Raw genomic sequence first — 16363 nt, 5'->3', positions numbered from 1 at the left:
AGTTAAGAACAAATTCTTATTTTCAATGACGGCCTAGGAACAACAGATTTTTACCTTGTCAGCTCAGGGATTCGATCTTGCAACCTTTTGGTTACTAGTTCAATGCTCTAACCACTAGGCTACCTGCCACCCCTGCCGGTATAGGGAGGGAAGAGCACTGCAGAATGAGGCAGTTTCTACTTGTTACTGTAGAAAACAAACCAATCTGAATGTATTATATTATCCTACTTTTCTAAACAGCTACTCTTAAACAGGTAATGATGAGCACAAACATTATTCTCCACTCCTACACACAGAAATACACTCACCTCACATACCTGCACGGTAGTGTAGAGCTGGCTACTGTTATCCATATACTGGGCCAGAGACCTGAGTGGTCCCATCTGTGACAGAGGCATTTAAGGATGTCAAAACTAACTCGAACGAGCCTGGGCCTCTGTAGTGCCTGGCCAGCCAGGCTACGGTAAAATAAATGACGCTGTTAGCTGCAGTCTCTCTCCCAGGCAGGTGAGTAACAATTATTGTGCAGCCAGGCTGCACCCCCCCCCCCCCCCCCCACGCACACACACACACACACACACACAATGCTGCTGTCTGTCAGCCCAGGGGTTTAATTAGCTTGGCATGCGTGACACTTATAATCACCTGCCATTACTGCCCCGGCCCGCATCTGCTTACAGCGTCTGTCAGTGGCGGGTAGGACGCAGAGTGTGTGTACGTGTGTGTGTGTGTGTGTGTCACCCAGCTTGGCATCCACACACAAAGGGACAAAATCACAACACTCACAGAAATAATATTTCACACAACGCAATCAACATTAGTGTTACGGAGAGAGTCAAGACTGATTCCAAGAGATGATGACGTATTGGTTATCCACACTATCTTCTCAGTTTGTTTGTTTACTTTTTAATCAAGTTACCTTACCAATTCAATCACAAAAGCAGTGTTGGCTAAATTGAATTGAAATTGAGATTAGGAGTCAGTTGATATATTGCAGGTACTTAGCTAGGCCTATCTGAAGTCCCAGTATTGGCTAGGTCTATCTGAAGTCCCAGTATTAGCTAGGTCTATCTGAAGTCCCAGTATTAGCTAGGTCTATCTGAAGTCCCAGTATTGGCTAGGCCTATCTGAAGTCCCAGTATTGGCTAGGCCTATCTGAAGTCCCAGTATTGGCTAGGCCTATCTGAAGTCCCAGTATTGGCTAGGCCTATCTGAAGTCCCAGTATTACCTAGGCCTATCTGAAGTCCCAGTATTAGCTAAGCCTATCTGAAGTCCCAGTATTAGTGAGGTCTATCTGAAGTCCAAGTACTGGGTAGGCCTATTTGAAGTCCCAGTACTGGCAGAATGCAGGGGGAACAGGCCTGTGCTGTGTCAAACTGCTTTGTGAATAGGGACTACACCTGAGGCAGAATACATCACAGTGTGATTTCATGACATCAGGAGGAGAAAGTTCTTCCAGCCCGTAGCAGAGGAGGAGGAGATGAGGACAGGCACATCTCAGCCCCAGAAACTGCTTTGAAAAGTTAAAAGTGAATTCACCTCATCCCCCTGGCATATCTGTGGCTACCTACAGTGGAAGTTGGAAGTTTACATACACCTCAGTCAAATACATTTAAACTCAGTTTTTCACAATTCCTGACATTTAATCCTAGTAAAAATGCCCTGTCTTAGGTCAGTTAGGATCACCACTTTATTTTAAGAATGTGAAATGTCTGAATAATACGAGCGATAATTATTTATTTCAGCTTTTATTTCTTTCATCACATTCCCTGTGGGTCAGAAGTTTACATACACTCAATTAGTATTTGCTAGCATTGCCTTTAAATTGTTTAACTTGGCTGAAATGTTTCGGGTAGCCTTCCACAAGCTTCCCACAATAATTTGGGTGAATTTTGGCCCATTCTTCCTGACAGAGCTGGTGTAACTGAGTCAGGTTTGTAGGCCTCCTTGCTCGCACACACTTTTTCAGTTCTGCCCACAAATTTTCTATAGGATTGAGGTCAGGCCTTTGTGATGGCCAGTCCAATACCTTCACTTTGTTGTCCTTAAGCCATTTTGCCACAACTTTGGAAGTATGCTTGGTGTCATTGTCCATTTGGAAGACCCATTTGCGAACAAGCTTAAACTTTCTGACTGATGTCTTGAGATGTTGCTTCAATATATCCAAAATTGTCCTACCTTATGATGCCATCTACTTTGTGAAGTGCACCAGTCCCTCCTGCAGCAAAGCACCCCTACAACATGATGCTGCCACCCTCGTGCTTCACGGCTGGGATGGTGTTCTTCGGCTTGCAAGCCTCCCCCTTTTTCCTCCAAACATAACAATGGTCATTATGGCCAAACAGTTCTATTTTTGTTTCATCAGACCAGAGGACATTTCTCCAAAAAGTACAATCTTTGTCCCCATGTGCAGTTGCAAACCGTAGTCTGGCTTTTTTATTTACATTTTACATTTAAGTCATTTAGCAGACGCTCTTATGGCGGTTTTGGAGCAGTGGCTTCTTCCTTGCTGAGCGGTCTTTCAGGTTATGTCGATATAAGACTTGTTTTACTGTGGATATAGATACTTTTGTACCTGTTTCCTCCAGCATCTTCACAAGGTCCTTTGCTCTTGTTCTGGGATTGACTTGCACTTTTCGCACCAAAGTGCGTTCATCTCTAGGAGACACAATGCGTCTCCTTCCTGAGCGGTATGATGGCTGCGTGGTCCCATGGTGTTTATACTTGCGTACTATTGTTTGTACAGATGAACGTGGTACCTTCAGGCGTTTGGAAATTGCTCCAAAGGATGAACCAGACATGTGGAGGTCTACAATTTTTTTCTGAGGTCTTGGCTGATTTCTTTTGATTTCCCCATGATGTCAAGCAAAGAGGCACTGAGTTTGAAGGTAGGCCTTGAAATACATCCACATATACACCTCCAATTGACTCAAATGATGTCAATTAGCAGAAGCTTCAGAAGCTTCTAAAGCCATGACATCATTTTCGGGAATTTTCCACGCTGTTTAAAGGCACAGTCAACTTAGTGTATGTACCCACTGGATTTGTGATACAGTGAATTATAAGTGAAATAATCTGGAAAAATTGGAAAAATTACTTGTGTCATGCACAAAATAGATGTCCTTACCGACTTGCCAAAACTATAGTTTGTTAACAAGAAATTTGTGGTGTGGTTGAAAATGTTGTTTTAATGACTCCAACCTAAGTGTATGTAAACTTTCGACTTCAACTGTATAGGCATGAGGAGAGGATTGGATGGGAGGAGAGGCCCTAGAGTTTACTAACTGGAGGATGGACCTCAATAAATAGGGGCTATAGCGGCCTCGGCCTACCTGTTTTGTGTGTGTGTGTGTGTGTGTGTGTGTGTGTGTGTGTGTGTGTGTGTGTGTGTGTGTGTGTGTGTGTGTGTGTGTGTGTGTGTGTGTGTGTGTGTGTGTGTGTGTGTATCATATAATATGAGTGCTTACCATCAAAAACAGCATGAATCTGCTACGGAGTGACAAAACGCTGCAGTCACAGTCAGTGCAAGTTCACCTAAGCCAAGTAAAGATGTACAGTACAATAAGCTGCAGTGTTGTCTATTCATCTCCACAAGTTCCCATTCAGCTGTAAGCAGGCCCCAACATTGTGCTGCTGATATTCCAACATCTGTCGGGGAGTTGTGTGGGTACACTAATTATAAATATCTGCACTAATCCTGGGGCGATAAGACGGTCATTACTCCAAGAGACATTTATCACTGTGGGATTGATGAGCCATTACGCAGGCAGCCTTTGTAAAGAGAAGTGAAAGTGAAGCGATATCTCTCTACATCTGTACTGAAGCCATCCATTCCTCTGTCAGGAGGCACCGTCGTTACAACTCTAATTAACAGTCATGATTTTGACATAATAGAATTAATTCACTGGGTGAATTCTGGGATCTGCCGATTGACTTCTTGGAGGAGAAAAATATGTCCTTTTTCTGTTAATTGCAAGGATGGGAAGGTGGAATTCTTGGATGTGGATAGGCCTGTTTCTACACTCTGTCAAGGACTGAGCAGTGCCACATTTCAACAGGGGTAATTCCCACGAACATCCGCATAAGGACAAGCCCTAACGTACACATATGAACATACTAAAGTGAATGTGTCTGCATTTACATACGTTGATGTGTTACAGTACACCCCCACACATACACTCCCCCAACACACACAATGACAGTAGGTGAGGGTTAAAGATCTGGCCACCTGCCTGCTGTGTCCCAATGTCGCTAGCAGTAATGAACAGAGACAGCTTGGGGACCGCACGCCTGCTTGTCTACATTATACACACACACACCCTATGCAGGGCCAAGCTGCCGCTGCTGGGGGGGCATGGGTGACGGGGTGGCAGAGATGTCCCATACAGTGACAGGCAGGTCCTACCTGTCTACCCATGTAACCCCCGCCTTCATACACATACACACACACACACACACACACACACACACACACACACACACACACACACACACACACACACACACACACACACACACACACACACACACACACACACACACACACACACACACACACACACACTCTCTCCCCCATCCTGACCCTGTGTAATTCCTCCAGCACACATGTGCTGACAGGAGCAGCTGCAGCCGCTACAGCAGACAGATGAAATGTTCATAACTATCTCCTCCAACTTACATCTTCACCTTCAGGATCATTTACGACCCACCTGCCTGCCTTGGAGAGACAATATGCTTGCCATGGAATTAAGTGTTCCAGCGGTGTATGGAGGTTATAATTAACACTACAGGGTGGAGGGGGAGTACATGGTAGGTGTAAATGTTGGCGTGTGTATGGGGGTGTGTACCTCACACGTCACATCAGGCTATTCAACGATACGGTAAGACTAATTACATACTACCCTTACCCCCCTACCCCCACCAAACCATCCTGTCACCTTAAACAGAACACTCCACCCTCTCTACTGTACAGAGAGAGAGAGTGACACACACAGACATACAGACAGACAGACAGAGACAGACAGACAGGGTTAGAGTTAGAGAGCGAGAGCGAGAGACAGAGAAAGAGACAGAGAGAGAGAGACACACACAGACAGACAGAGAGAAAGAGAAACAGAGAGACACACAGAGAGCGAGAGAAAGAGAGGGGGAGGGTTCCCCTGTCAGAGAGACAGAGAGGCTATTCTTAACCACGCTGTGAGCCTCCAGAAAATCACTGTTATTAACCCTCCTATTACTAATAAAACATCCCAGAAAGTAGCCAATTACAGATCCTGCCCCTTTGAAACAGGAAAGCTTTAGTTCAGAGACCTATTTCATTTACAGAGAGGATAATGACCTGCTATACGAGGCTGATTCCAAACGCTTCATTGGCTAACCTTCATGTACTGGACATTCACTCTACTTGAAAGACATACTTGAATGTAGACAGGTGTTGCTGGTTCTCTGGTGAGGTAAAATACACACTCTCCTCCAGTCAATTCCTCCACTGGCCCATAATGCCGTGCTCTTGTTTGTCAGTTCACCCCCCTGCCACACATCCTCCTCCCATCATGCTCTCTGGTTTGGTGTCTGACCAGAAATAATGCCCATGGTTTTCCTGAGGACCAGTAAAACAGGCCCCAGCCCTCCCTACATGTGTTCACTTTGTCTTTCTTTCTCCAATCCCTAAATGCTGTTTCCATATTAAAAGCAACACTTAATGGCTTGACTGTCTCTGCAACAAGTGGCCCTAAATGTCTGTGGTGCTTTAATGACATTCTTCTCTCTCAACGCTGTGTTGCATCGCCAAGCTATTACTGTGAAAAGCGTAATTATGAAACGACTGTTTCCATTAAGAGCTGGGAGCAATTTAACACAGCTGTGATTTTCTTCACCATTCAATTCAAGGGCAAATAGTGCATTTAGCAGAAGGGGTGGCAATGGTACATGAAGTACTACCCACTGAATCAGGCCCATTAGTACGGCTTCCACATCTACCCTACAAAATGAGGCTAACCATGTATCTGATGGTGTGATTAGGCTGTAGTATTCAGTGCCAGACCAGATATGTATGTGCAGGCATAGTAGGTGTAAACAGGTTTTGGGCTTGTCTTATCTGCATAGATGAATAAACAGTTCCTCTTCAAAGGAACATTCCAACCTGACTGAGACAGACATGTGCTCATGTACTTTCCAACCACGCAGCCAACAGGAGGAGAGAGCTAAACGTGCTGTGGGGCGGAGTCTGACAACACAGAGGTCGTGTCGTGCATAGCTGTATTATTGCTAAATGGGCGGGTGAATACATGGGCGAAATTTACAATCACAAATCACACCTCAACCACCCAGGCCACAGGCGCTCTGATAGCATTGCACGCATACTGTCAGACAGACGAGGTTTAGATAAAGACAGACAAATGACAGAGCTTTTTGAGATAACCATCGCTTTCACATTAATTCTAGTCCCTGGATGATGATGATGAAAGATACAGATGATGTGTTCTTATTTGTTTTCTCCCTCAGAGGGGTAGAGGGTAAACATACCAGCGGTACTGAGTGTGAGAGGTGGAGAGAGGGAGAGAGGGAGAGGTAGAGAGAGGTAGAGGTAGAGAGCGGTAGAGAGCAGTAGAGAGCGATAGAGAGCGAGGTAGAGAGCGGTAGAGAGCGATAGAGAGCGGTAGAGAGCGATAGAGAGCGGTAGAGAGCGTTAGAGAGCGGTAGAGAGCGATAGAGATCGGTAGAGAGCGAGAGGTAGAGAGAGGTAGAGAGCGGTAGAGAGCGATATAGAGCGATAGAGAGCGAGGTAGAGAGCGAGAGGTAGAGAGAGGTAGAGAGCGATAGAGAGCGAGGTAGAGAGCGAGAGGTAGAGAGAGGTAGAGAGCGGTAGAGAGCGATAGAGAGCGGTAGAGAGCGAGGTAGAGAGCGAGAGGTAGAGAGAGGTAGAGAGCGGTAGAGAGCGGTAGAGAGCGGTAGAGAGCGGTAGAGAGCGAGGTAGAGAGCGAGAGGTAGAGAGCGGTAGAGAGATGTAGAGAGCGATAGAGAGCGGTAGAGAGCGGTAGAGAGCGGTAGAGAACGGTAGAGAGCGATAGAGAGCGGTAGAGAGCGAGGTAGAGAGCGAGAGGTAGAGAGAGGTAGAGAGAGGTAGAGAGCGGTAGAGAGCGGTAGAGAGCGTTAGAGAGCGATAGAGAGCGAGGTAGAGAGCGAGGTAGAGAGCGAGAGGTAGAGAGAGGTAGAGAGCGGTAGAGAGCGGTAGAGAGATGTAGAGAGCGATAGAGAGCGGAAGAGAGCGATAGAGAGCGAGGTAGAGATGTAGAGAACGATAGAGAGTGGTAGAGAGCGATAGAGAGCGAGGTAGAGAGCGAGAGCGAGAGCGATAGAGAGCGAGAGCGAGGTAGAGAGAGGTAGAGAGCAATAGAGAGAGGTAGAGAGGTAGAGAGCGGTAGAGAGAGGTAGAGAGCGGTAGAGAGCGGTAGAGAGAGGTAGAGAGCAGTAGAGAGAGGTAGAGTCAGGTAGAGAGAGAGCGGTAGAGAGAGAGAGGAAGAGAGAGAGGAAGAGAGAGAGGTAGATAGAGAGGAAGAGAGAGAGGTAGATAGAGAGGAAGAGAGAGAGGTAGAGAGAGAGGTAGAGAGAGAGAGCAGTAGATGATGGTTGACCCAGTCACAGGTGTTTGCCCGCCAGCACATAACAGCGTAGCACCCTGAGGTAGAGAGACTCACAAAGGTGCAGCCAACAAACTTTTGGCGAGCAGCACGTACACCAAGGAAAACAGACAGACAGAGAGATAGACAGAGTTGGCAGGGAGACGGTGGTACAGTAGCTATATTATCCTGTTTAGGGGATAAGGAGCAACAGAGCGAAGGGGAAGATGTCTGAGAGATGTCTCTGATTAACCTGTCCCCTCCGATGACAACTACATCACAGAGCTCTGTTCAACAACCGCCCTCCCACCAACACGGCAGCCAGCCCGACCCCGTGCCACCCCCTTCTTCCAGGGCCACACCAGCCACACTAATTAAACAAATGAGAGCAAAGCTGTACACAAGTCATTAATGAACAGCTAACGAACGCCGATGAAGTTTGGTGTCACATGACATCCCCTCTCGCCCCTAACGGCCAACGATTCAGCCTATCATGCGGACTGTTGGTTCATGACCTCCCTTCAAGTGACACCCACCTCTCGCCCTGACTTTGTACATCACCCTGTGATGATATGTGGCTCTGGTCATGAAGGACTAGACAGAGGTGATGACAGGCACACGTTGTTGAGGATTAAAATCATTACATAACAGAAGGCCGTCCCCATCACTTTGCTGTTGACTGACAGAGTGTTGTAAACAGATGACTGCTGTTGACTGGCAGAGTGTTGTAGACAGATGACTGCTGTTGACTGACAGAGTGTTGTAGACAGATGACTGCTGTTGACTGACCGACTGTTGTAGACAGATGACTGCTGTTGACTGGCAGAGTGTTGTAAACAGATGACTGCTGTTGACTGGCAGAGTGTTGTAAACAGATGACTGCTCTTGACTGGCAGAGTGTTGTAGACAGATGACTGCTGTTGACTGGCAGAGTATTGTAAACAGATGACTGCTGTTGACTGACAGAGTGTTGTAAACAGATGACTGCTAGTTGACTGGCAGACTGCTGTAGACAGATGACTGCTGTTGACTGGCAGAGTGTTGTAAACAGATGACTGCTGTTGACTGGCAGAGTGTTGTAGACAGATGACTGCTGTTGACTGACAGACTGTTGTAGACAGATGACTGCTGTTGACCTGGCAGAGTGTTGTAGACAGATGACTGCTGTTGACTGACAGACTGTTGTAGACAGATGACTGCTGTTGACTGGCAGAGTGTTGTAGACAGATGACTGCTGTTGACTGACAGAGTGTTGTCGACAGATGACTGCTGTTGACTGGCAGAGTGTTGTAAACAGATGACTGCTGTTGACTGGCAGAGTGTTGTAAACAGATGACTGCTGTTGACTGGCAGTGTTGTAGACAGATGACTGCTGTTGACTGACAGAGTGTTGTAAACAGATGACTGCTGTTGACTGGCAGAGTGTTGTAGACAGATGACTGCTGTTGACTGGCAGAGTGTTGTAAACAGATGACTGCTGTTGACTGGCAGAGTGTTGTAAACAGATGACTGCTGTTGACTGGCAGAGTGTTGTAAACAGATGACTGCTGTTGACTGGCAGAGTGTTGTAAACAGATGACTGCTGTTGACTGGCAGTGTTGTAGACAGATGACTGCTGTTGACTGACAGAGTGTTGTAAACAGATGACTGCTGTTGACTGGCAGAGTGTTGTAGACAGATGACTGCTGTTGACTGACAGAGTGTTGTAGACAGATGACTGCTGTTGACTGACAGACTGTTGTAGACAGATGACTGCTGTTGACTGACAGAGTGTTGTAAACAGATGACTGCTGTTGACTGGCAGAGTGTTGTAAACAGATGACTGCTGTTGACTGGCAGAGTGTTGTAAACAGATGACTGCTGTTGACTGGCAGAGTGTTGTAGACAGATGGCTGCTGTTGACTGACAGAGTGTTGTAGACAGATGACTGCTGTTGACTGGCAGAGTGTTGTAAACAGATGACTGCTGTTGACTGGCAGAGTGTTGTAGACAGATGACTGCTGTTGACTGGCAGAGTGTTGTAAACAGATGACTGCTGTTGACTGGCAGAGTGTTGTAAACAGATGACTGCTGTTGACTGACAGAGTGTTGTAAACAGATGACTGCTGTTGACTGGCAGAGTGTTGTAAACAGATGACTGCTGTTGACTGACAGAGTGTTGTAGACAGATGACTGCTGTTGACTGGCATGGTGTTGTAAACAGATGACTGCTGTTGACTGACAGAGTGTTGTAGACAGATGACTGCTGTTGACTGGCAGAGTATTGTAGACAGATGACTGCTGTTGACTGGCAGAGTGTTGTAGACAGATGACTGCTGTAGACAGATGACTGCTGTAGACTGGCAGACCGCTGTAGACAGATGACTGCTTGGCTACAGGTCTCTATGGAGGTCTATGGAGACTCTTGGGTTAGGGTTAGTGTCAACTCATTCCATGGAGGGCCGAGCGTCTGAGGGTTTTCACTCCTCCCTTGTACTTGCTTGAGGAATTAAGGTCACTAATTAGTAAGGAACTGCCCTCACCTGGTTGTCTAGGTCTTCATTGGAAGGAAAAAACCTGCAGACACTAGTCCCTCCCTGGAATGAGCTTGACACCCCAGGTCTATGGGAACTCCCCTTGTTGCTGCTATGGGTCTGTGTTAAAAGGAGGTTGTTTTCTGGTAGTTAGTGGACCCTCCCAAAGTATGGGGCCTCTCCCTCTGGGTCCTATAGCTCCTGTCACCAGGCCTGTCACTGTGTCACAGCCTGGACTGCAGCAGCCTGGGCTCTGTCCACTCTGTCCCTCTTCATTGTGGAACAAGAAGAGTACCATCTTTCAAATTCCCATCTGGGACAGGGGATCCCCATTGTTCCTCTCTCTGGGTCTCTGTCACTGAGGACACAAAGGACATGTCATCATGGTGGAGGACACAGGAGGGGGGTTAGGAGTAACATGAGAGGAGGATCTCTCTCTCTCTCTGAGTGGCTCTACAGGGGTGCAACTGGTGGCTGACACAGTGGAGAACTCACCACAGCCTGAACATAACTCCAGCCTGGCCCCTGTGGCCCTACTGTGGCCCCTGCTGACCCCTGGGTTTGATGACAGGCTGGGCCCTTTGTCCGGGAGCGCTGTACCTAGGTGAGGGCAGGGGAGGGCAGGGGTAGACAGGGGCAGTAAACAAAGGTGGTGTGGAGGGTGGGAGAAGAGATGATGGCCCCCAGGTCAGAGGACCGTGATGGACAGCTGAGTGATGAGTGCAGCTGTGGACCTGGAAACATACATCTCTCTATCAACGAGACCTCCATCTCTCTATCAACGAGACCTCCATCTCTCTATCAACGAGACCTCCATCTCTCTATCAACGAGACCTCCATCTCTCTATCAACGAGACCTCCATCTCTCTATCAACGAGACCTCCATCTCTCTATCAACGAGACCTCTATCTCTCTATCAACGAGACCTCCATCTCTCTATCAACGAGACCTCCATCTCTCTATCAACGAGACCTACATCTCTCTATCAATGAGACCTACATCTCTCTATCAATGAGACCTACATCTCTCCATCTCTCTATCAATGAGACCTACATCTCTCCATCTCTCTATCAATGAGACCTACATCTCTCTATCAATGAGACCTACATCTCTCCATCTCTCTATCAATGAGACCTACATCTCTCCATCTCTCTATCAATGAGACCTACATCTCTCTATCAATGAGACCTACATCTCTCTATCAATGGGACCTAAATCTCTCTTCATCTATCAATGAGACCTACATCTCTCTATCAATGAGACCTACATCTCTCTATCAATGAGACCTACATCTCTCTATCAATGAGACCTACATCTCTCTCTTCATCTCTCTATCAACGGGACCTAAATCTCTCTATCTCCCACTGATCTGATGAGTAGTGTGAGAGAGAATAAAGACCTCAACAATGCTGTTGAGAATAGCTAGATACAGTAAGCAGCTACATGAAAATGAACATAACAGATGTACTGCCGTACTAAAGACTGTGCCAAGTACAGACCTACAATAGATTAGTTTCAATTACCTTTTTCAAAGCAAAAGGACTAACAAATATATGCAATTATTACATAACTAAATAGTTTGGGAAAAAATATAGTAGTCTATTTATTCATGGTAAACTAATTAGAAATGACAATGATGGTCATGTTGAACTGTGTGTGGAGAAAAGCATTGTGTAGTCAGGAAGTGTAATGGTTTGAGGTCATGCAGTTTTCTATTGGAAGATGAACTTCCGAGCCCCTGGAATACAGCAGCCCCTTGATTTACGCAGTCGAAGCTGTCCAACTGCTTCCCAGGTCAAAGGTCATCGGCTGCTGCCCACTCTCCTACCGTTCTGTCCACACACACAGCGCTCTGTGCATACCGACCGAGAGGACAGGGGCTGCCGTGTCAGCCAGAAACCCTCCTACTGAGTCATAAACACCTACTCTTACCCACTCTCCTCCCCTCCTCCCCTCCTCCCCTCCCCCAGAGGAAAGCTGGGGCTGCACTCTGTTGATCTTTCACTCCACGCCCGCCCCACACTCCTTTTACACAGAGCCTGGTAAGAGAACAGAGGAGAGGAATGAAAGGGAGGTAGTAAAGAGAGCGAGACGCAGAATGAACAGAACAGAATGAAAGAAAAGAAGAGAAAAGCCACAGAGAAGGGCCAGATGGGTACCTTCACAGTCCATTTATCAAACCCAATGTGCCTCTCCCCCCCTCTCCTCTCCTCTCCTCTCCTCTCCTCTCCTCTCCTCTCCTCTCCTCTCCTCCTCCTCCTCCTCCCTTCCCCTCCCCGCCACTCTCATGTCCTAAACCCCCATGTAATTCTGTAATCATTTTCATTATCATATAATGACCTTACAAAGCCTACAGCAGTTTGCACGGTCAGTACAAAATTCACAGCTGTTCCCTTCAGTGTTTGCTCGCCGGCTGTGACAGTGCAGCCTTTTTATTGGTCCAGAGGCGTGACCTTTGGCTCTGATAGGTCGGCACGGGGTCACCTCACTCAGGAAGGTTTGAGGTGGCCGCAGGCAAAGCGCAGGCAAAGCACAGGTCACAACACCTGCCAATAAGTTAGAACACACTACGGCAAGAAATATAAAGTCATGATTGATGTCCACACGACAACTAACAACAACCTTCCAGGTCTCTGGCTAGAGGCTCTCCAGATCTAGTCAATGTCAACCTAAAGGGCTCCAGTATAGCAACGCTTCCAGGGGTCATACGTTCTGGATGGCAAAGGATAAGTACCTAGTGTTTACCTTACCCTCATGATGTATTCTTTAACTGCCATGCTACGGAACAGCCCCCTCACTCACTCACAGACCTAATAATGGCTGTTTGGAGGGCCACTCACAGGACATTTATCTAAGTACATGGTAGACAGCATATATACAGTACCAGTCAAAAGTTTGGACACACCGACTCATTCAAGGGTTTTTCTTTATTTTTACTATTTTCTACATTGTAGAATAATAGTGAAGACATCAAAACGATGAAATAACACAAATGGAATAATGTAGTAACCAAAAAAAGTAAACAAATCAAAATCTATTTTATATTTTAGATACTTAAAAGTAGCCACCCTTTGCCTTCATGAAAGCTTTGCACACTCTTGGCATTCTCTCAACCAGCTTCATGAGGTAGTCACCGAGAATGCATTTCAATTAACAGGTGTGACTTGTTAAAAGTACATTTGTGGAATTTCTTTCCATCTTAATGCTTCAGTTGTGTTGTGACAAGGTAGGGGGGTATACAGAAGATAGCCCAATTTGGTAAAATACCAAGTTCATATTATGGCAAGAACAGCTCAAATAAGCAAAGAGAAGTCCATCATTACTTTAAGACATGAAGGTCAGTCAATCCGGAAAATTTCAAGAACTTTTAAAGTTTCTTCAAGTGTAGTCGCAAAAACCAAGTGCTATGATGAAACTAGCTCTCATAAGGACCGCCACAGGAAAGGAAGACCCAGAGTTACCTCTGCTGCAGAGGATAAGTTCATTATAGTTACCAGCCTCAGAAATCGGCAATTAACTGTATCTCAGATTGCAGCCCAAATAAATGCTTCACAGTTCAAGTAACAGACAAATCTCAACATCAACTGTTCACAGGAGACTGCATGAATCAGGCTTTCATGATCGAATTGCTGCAAAAAGAAACCACTACTAAAGGACACCAATAATAAGAAGAGACTTGCTTGGGCCAAAAAACAAGAGCAATGGACATTAGACTGGTGGAAATCTGTCCTTTGGTCTGATGAGTCCAAATTTGAGATTTTTGGTTCTAACCGCCGTGTCTTTGTGAGACGCAGAGTAGGTGAACGGACGATCTCCGCATGTGTGGTTCCCACCGTGAAGCATGGAGGAGGAGGTGTGATGGTGCTTTGCTGGTGACACTGTCAGTGATTTATTTAGAATTCAAGCACACTTAACGAGCATGGCTACCACATCATTCTGCAGCGATACACCATCCCATCTGGTTTGCACTTAGTGGGACTGTAATTTGTTTTTCAACAGGACAATTACCCAAAACACACCTCCAGGCTGTGTAAGGGATATTTGACCAAGAAGGAGAGTGCCGGTGCTGCATCGGATGACCTGGCTTCCATAATCACCCGACCTCAACCCATGTGAGATGGTTAGGGATGAGTTGGACCGATGAAGGAAACGCAGCCAACAAGTGCTCAGCATATGTGGGAACTCCTTCAAGACTGTTGGAAAAGCATTCCTCATGAAGCTGGTTGAGAGAATGCCAAGAGTGTGCAAAGCTGTCATCAAGGCAAAGGGTGGCTACTTTGAAGAATCTCAAATAACATACTTTTGGTTACTACATGATTCCATATGTGTTATTTCATAGTTTTGATGTCTTCACTATTATTTTACAATGTAGAAAATAGTAAAAATAAAGAAAAACCCTTGAATGAGTCGGTGTGTCCAAAACCTTTGACTGGTACTGTATATCAAAGCTTTCTCAATATGCACCCACCAGAAACCATGTTACAGGACAAAAAGATCATAAGAATAAGAGAGGCCTCATAACTTCATTGTTGCAGTGGGGATGAATGAATGGATGGGCTGCTCTCACAGTGCTGGGGGAGCGAAGACATTCCTCACCCTGAGTACCCATAAGTCACTGGTGAAGACCTGGCGGTCACGGGGAACATCTCTCTCTCTCTCTCTCTATAGTGGTAAAAACGCCTGAGGGAATACTGGGCTGAGAGCTAGCAGGCACAGGTTTGCTGAGCGCTCTGGTGCTTTAACTGGTGGTGTTTAAGAAACTAAAGTCAGGGGAAACTTCATCAATCAGCTTGCTGTGCTTATGTTTCTGTGCCTTTAGCTGGAGTAATCCATCATGTTGTTTTGTGTTCTGAAACCTTTAGCGAGCATTATTCTCCGAAGGGTTTCCATGGAAACAAAAGCACAGCAGAACGCAGACAGTGGAGCCTGTTGAATAGTGAGTCTACTGAAACCTAATTAAAAATTCATATAAATATAAAACATTAAAACAGTCAAATTAATCTACTGGTTCATTTTAAAAAGTAAAATTTTGGTGGTTTTATGGAAATAAATTAATGTTTAAATCTGTCAGACTAAACTGAGCTGAACTTTGGTCTCTCTCTAATATATCAACATTCATATGATGTTTGATTAGGAACAATGAAACTACTTCAGAACAAAATCCTGCAGAGACCCCAAAGTGTAGCTATCTTTCATCACAAAGTGTTTCTTTTCCCTTATCCCTCCATATCTCAAATCATTATCAGAATCGTCTCTTAACATTGCGCGAGGCCATGTGTTTCGTTTTGTCTAAACGTCGTCTGTTGACGGCCACTTCACAGACGACCCCCAGCTTGCTTTTTGGGGAGAGGCATTATCTGCGTGCAGAGAGATAGGGAGCAGTCGGAGTTCAAACCCATTACGGCTGCGTATGTGTGTGTGTATATGTCTGTGTGTGTATATGTCTGTGTATGTGTGTGTATGTCTATGTGTGTGTGTGTGTGGTGCTGTGTGTATGTCTATGTGTGTGTGTGTGTGTGGTGCTGTCCCCCCAATCTAATCACTCTATCCTGCTGATTAAATAAACTCCTGTCTGAACCGAAGACAGGGACCCTGCATTTCCTGTCCTGAGCCTTGTTATTGGTTTCCCTGTGATGTGTGAGGGCTGGGCTGTGTGTGCGTGTAAGTGTGCGTGTGCGTGTGTGCGACTGGGCTGGACTAGGAGGGTGGTACAGACATTTGTGGGTTGGGAGTGCAGGTGTTGTAGTAGTGTTGGGGGGTGGGTGTAGTGACTAGTGGGATGGTTTCTAGCTTTCAGCACCTGCGTTAGGAATGCAGTTCAGATGGCCAGCCCTCCCTCCTTCCCTCCTCCAGAGAGGCTGAGAGGCCGGGCTAGGCATCAACGCAGGCTGACGAGGTGTGTGGAAACTGTCTGTTTACAAGAATCATCTGGTCAGGGTGTAGCTCGGGTCAACAAGAGGGGACATATCAAAACAAAGGCGGGACACAGGGTTATGGGGGAAATAGGGGGTATGGAGGGGAGAGGGTGGGGGCTGTCTGTACAGATATCCATCTGTAGTGTGAAGTCTGTGTGTGTTTGTCCCTGATTGGTATTCATCTGTAGTGTGTAGTCTGTGTCTGTTTGTCCCTAGTTGGTATTAATCTGTAGTATGTAGTCTGTGTGTGTGTGTTTGTCCCTGGTTGGTATTAATCTGTAGTGTGTAGTCTGTGTGTGTTCATTCACCTCCAAG

The 16363-nt window shown here is 46.2% G+C and overlaps 1 protein-coding gene across 3 annotated transcripts in view; it reads right to left on the bottom strand.

The window, feature by feature from the left end:
* Positions 1 to 16363, bottom strand: part of LOC139562771 (alpha-ketoglutarate-dependent dioxygenase FTO-like) — a 173808-nt gene that overhangs the window by 81352 nt on the left and 76093 nt on the right. The window contains exon 9 of one of the 3 annotated variants that reach the window (XM_071380786.1): positions 11771 to 12172. The exons of the other annotated variants lie outside the window; for them this stretch is intronic. Within the exon in view, the coding sequence (XP_071236887.1) occupies positions 12046 to 12172 (127 nt within the window). The 3' untranslated portion in view covers positions 11771 to 12045. Of the gene's footprint in view, positions 1 to 11770; positions 12173 to 16363 lie in introns of those variants that run through there. 3 annotated transcript variants of the gene reach the window in all.

The sequence above is a fragment of the Salvelinus alpinus genome, chromosome 33 (genome assembly GCF_045679555.1).
Source record: "Salvelinus alpinus chromosome 33, SLU_Salpinus.1, whole genome shotgun sequence".
Taxonomy (NCBI): Eukaryota; Metazoa; Chordata; class Actinopteri; order Salmoniformes; family Salmonidae; genus Salvelinus; species Salvelinus alpinus.
This window is presented reverse-complemented; position numbering and strand designations above follow the sequence as displayed.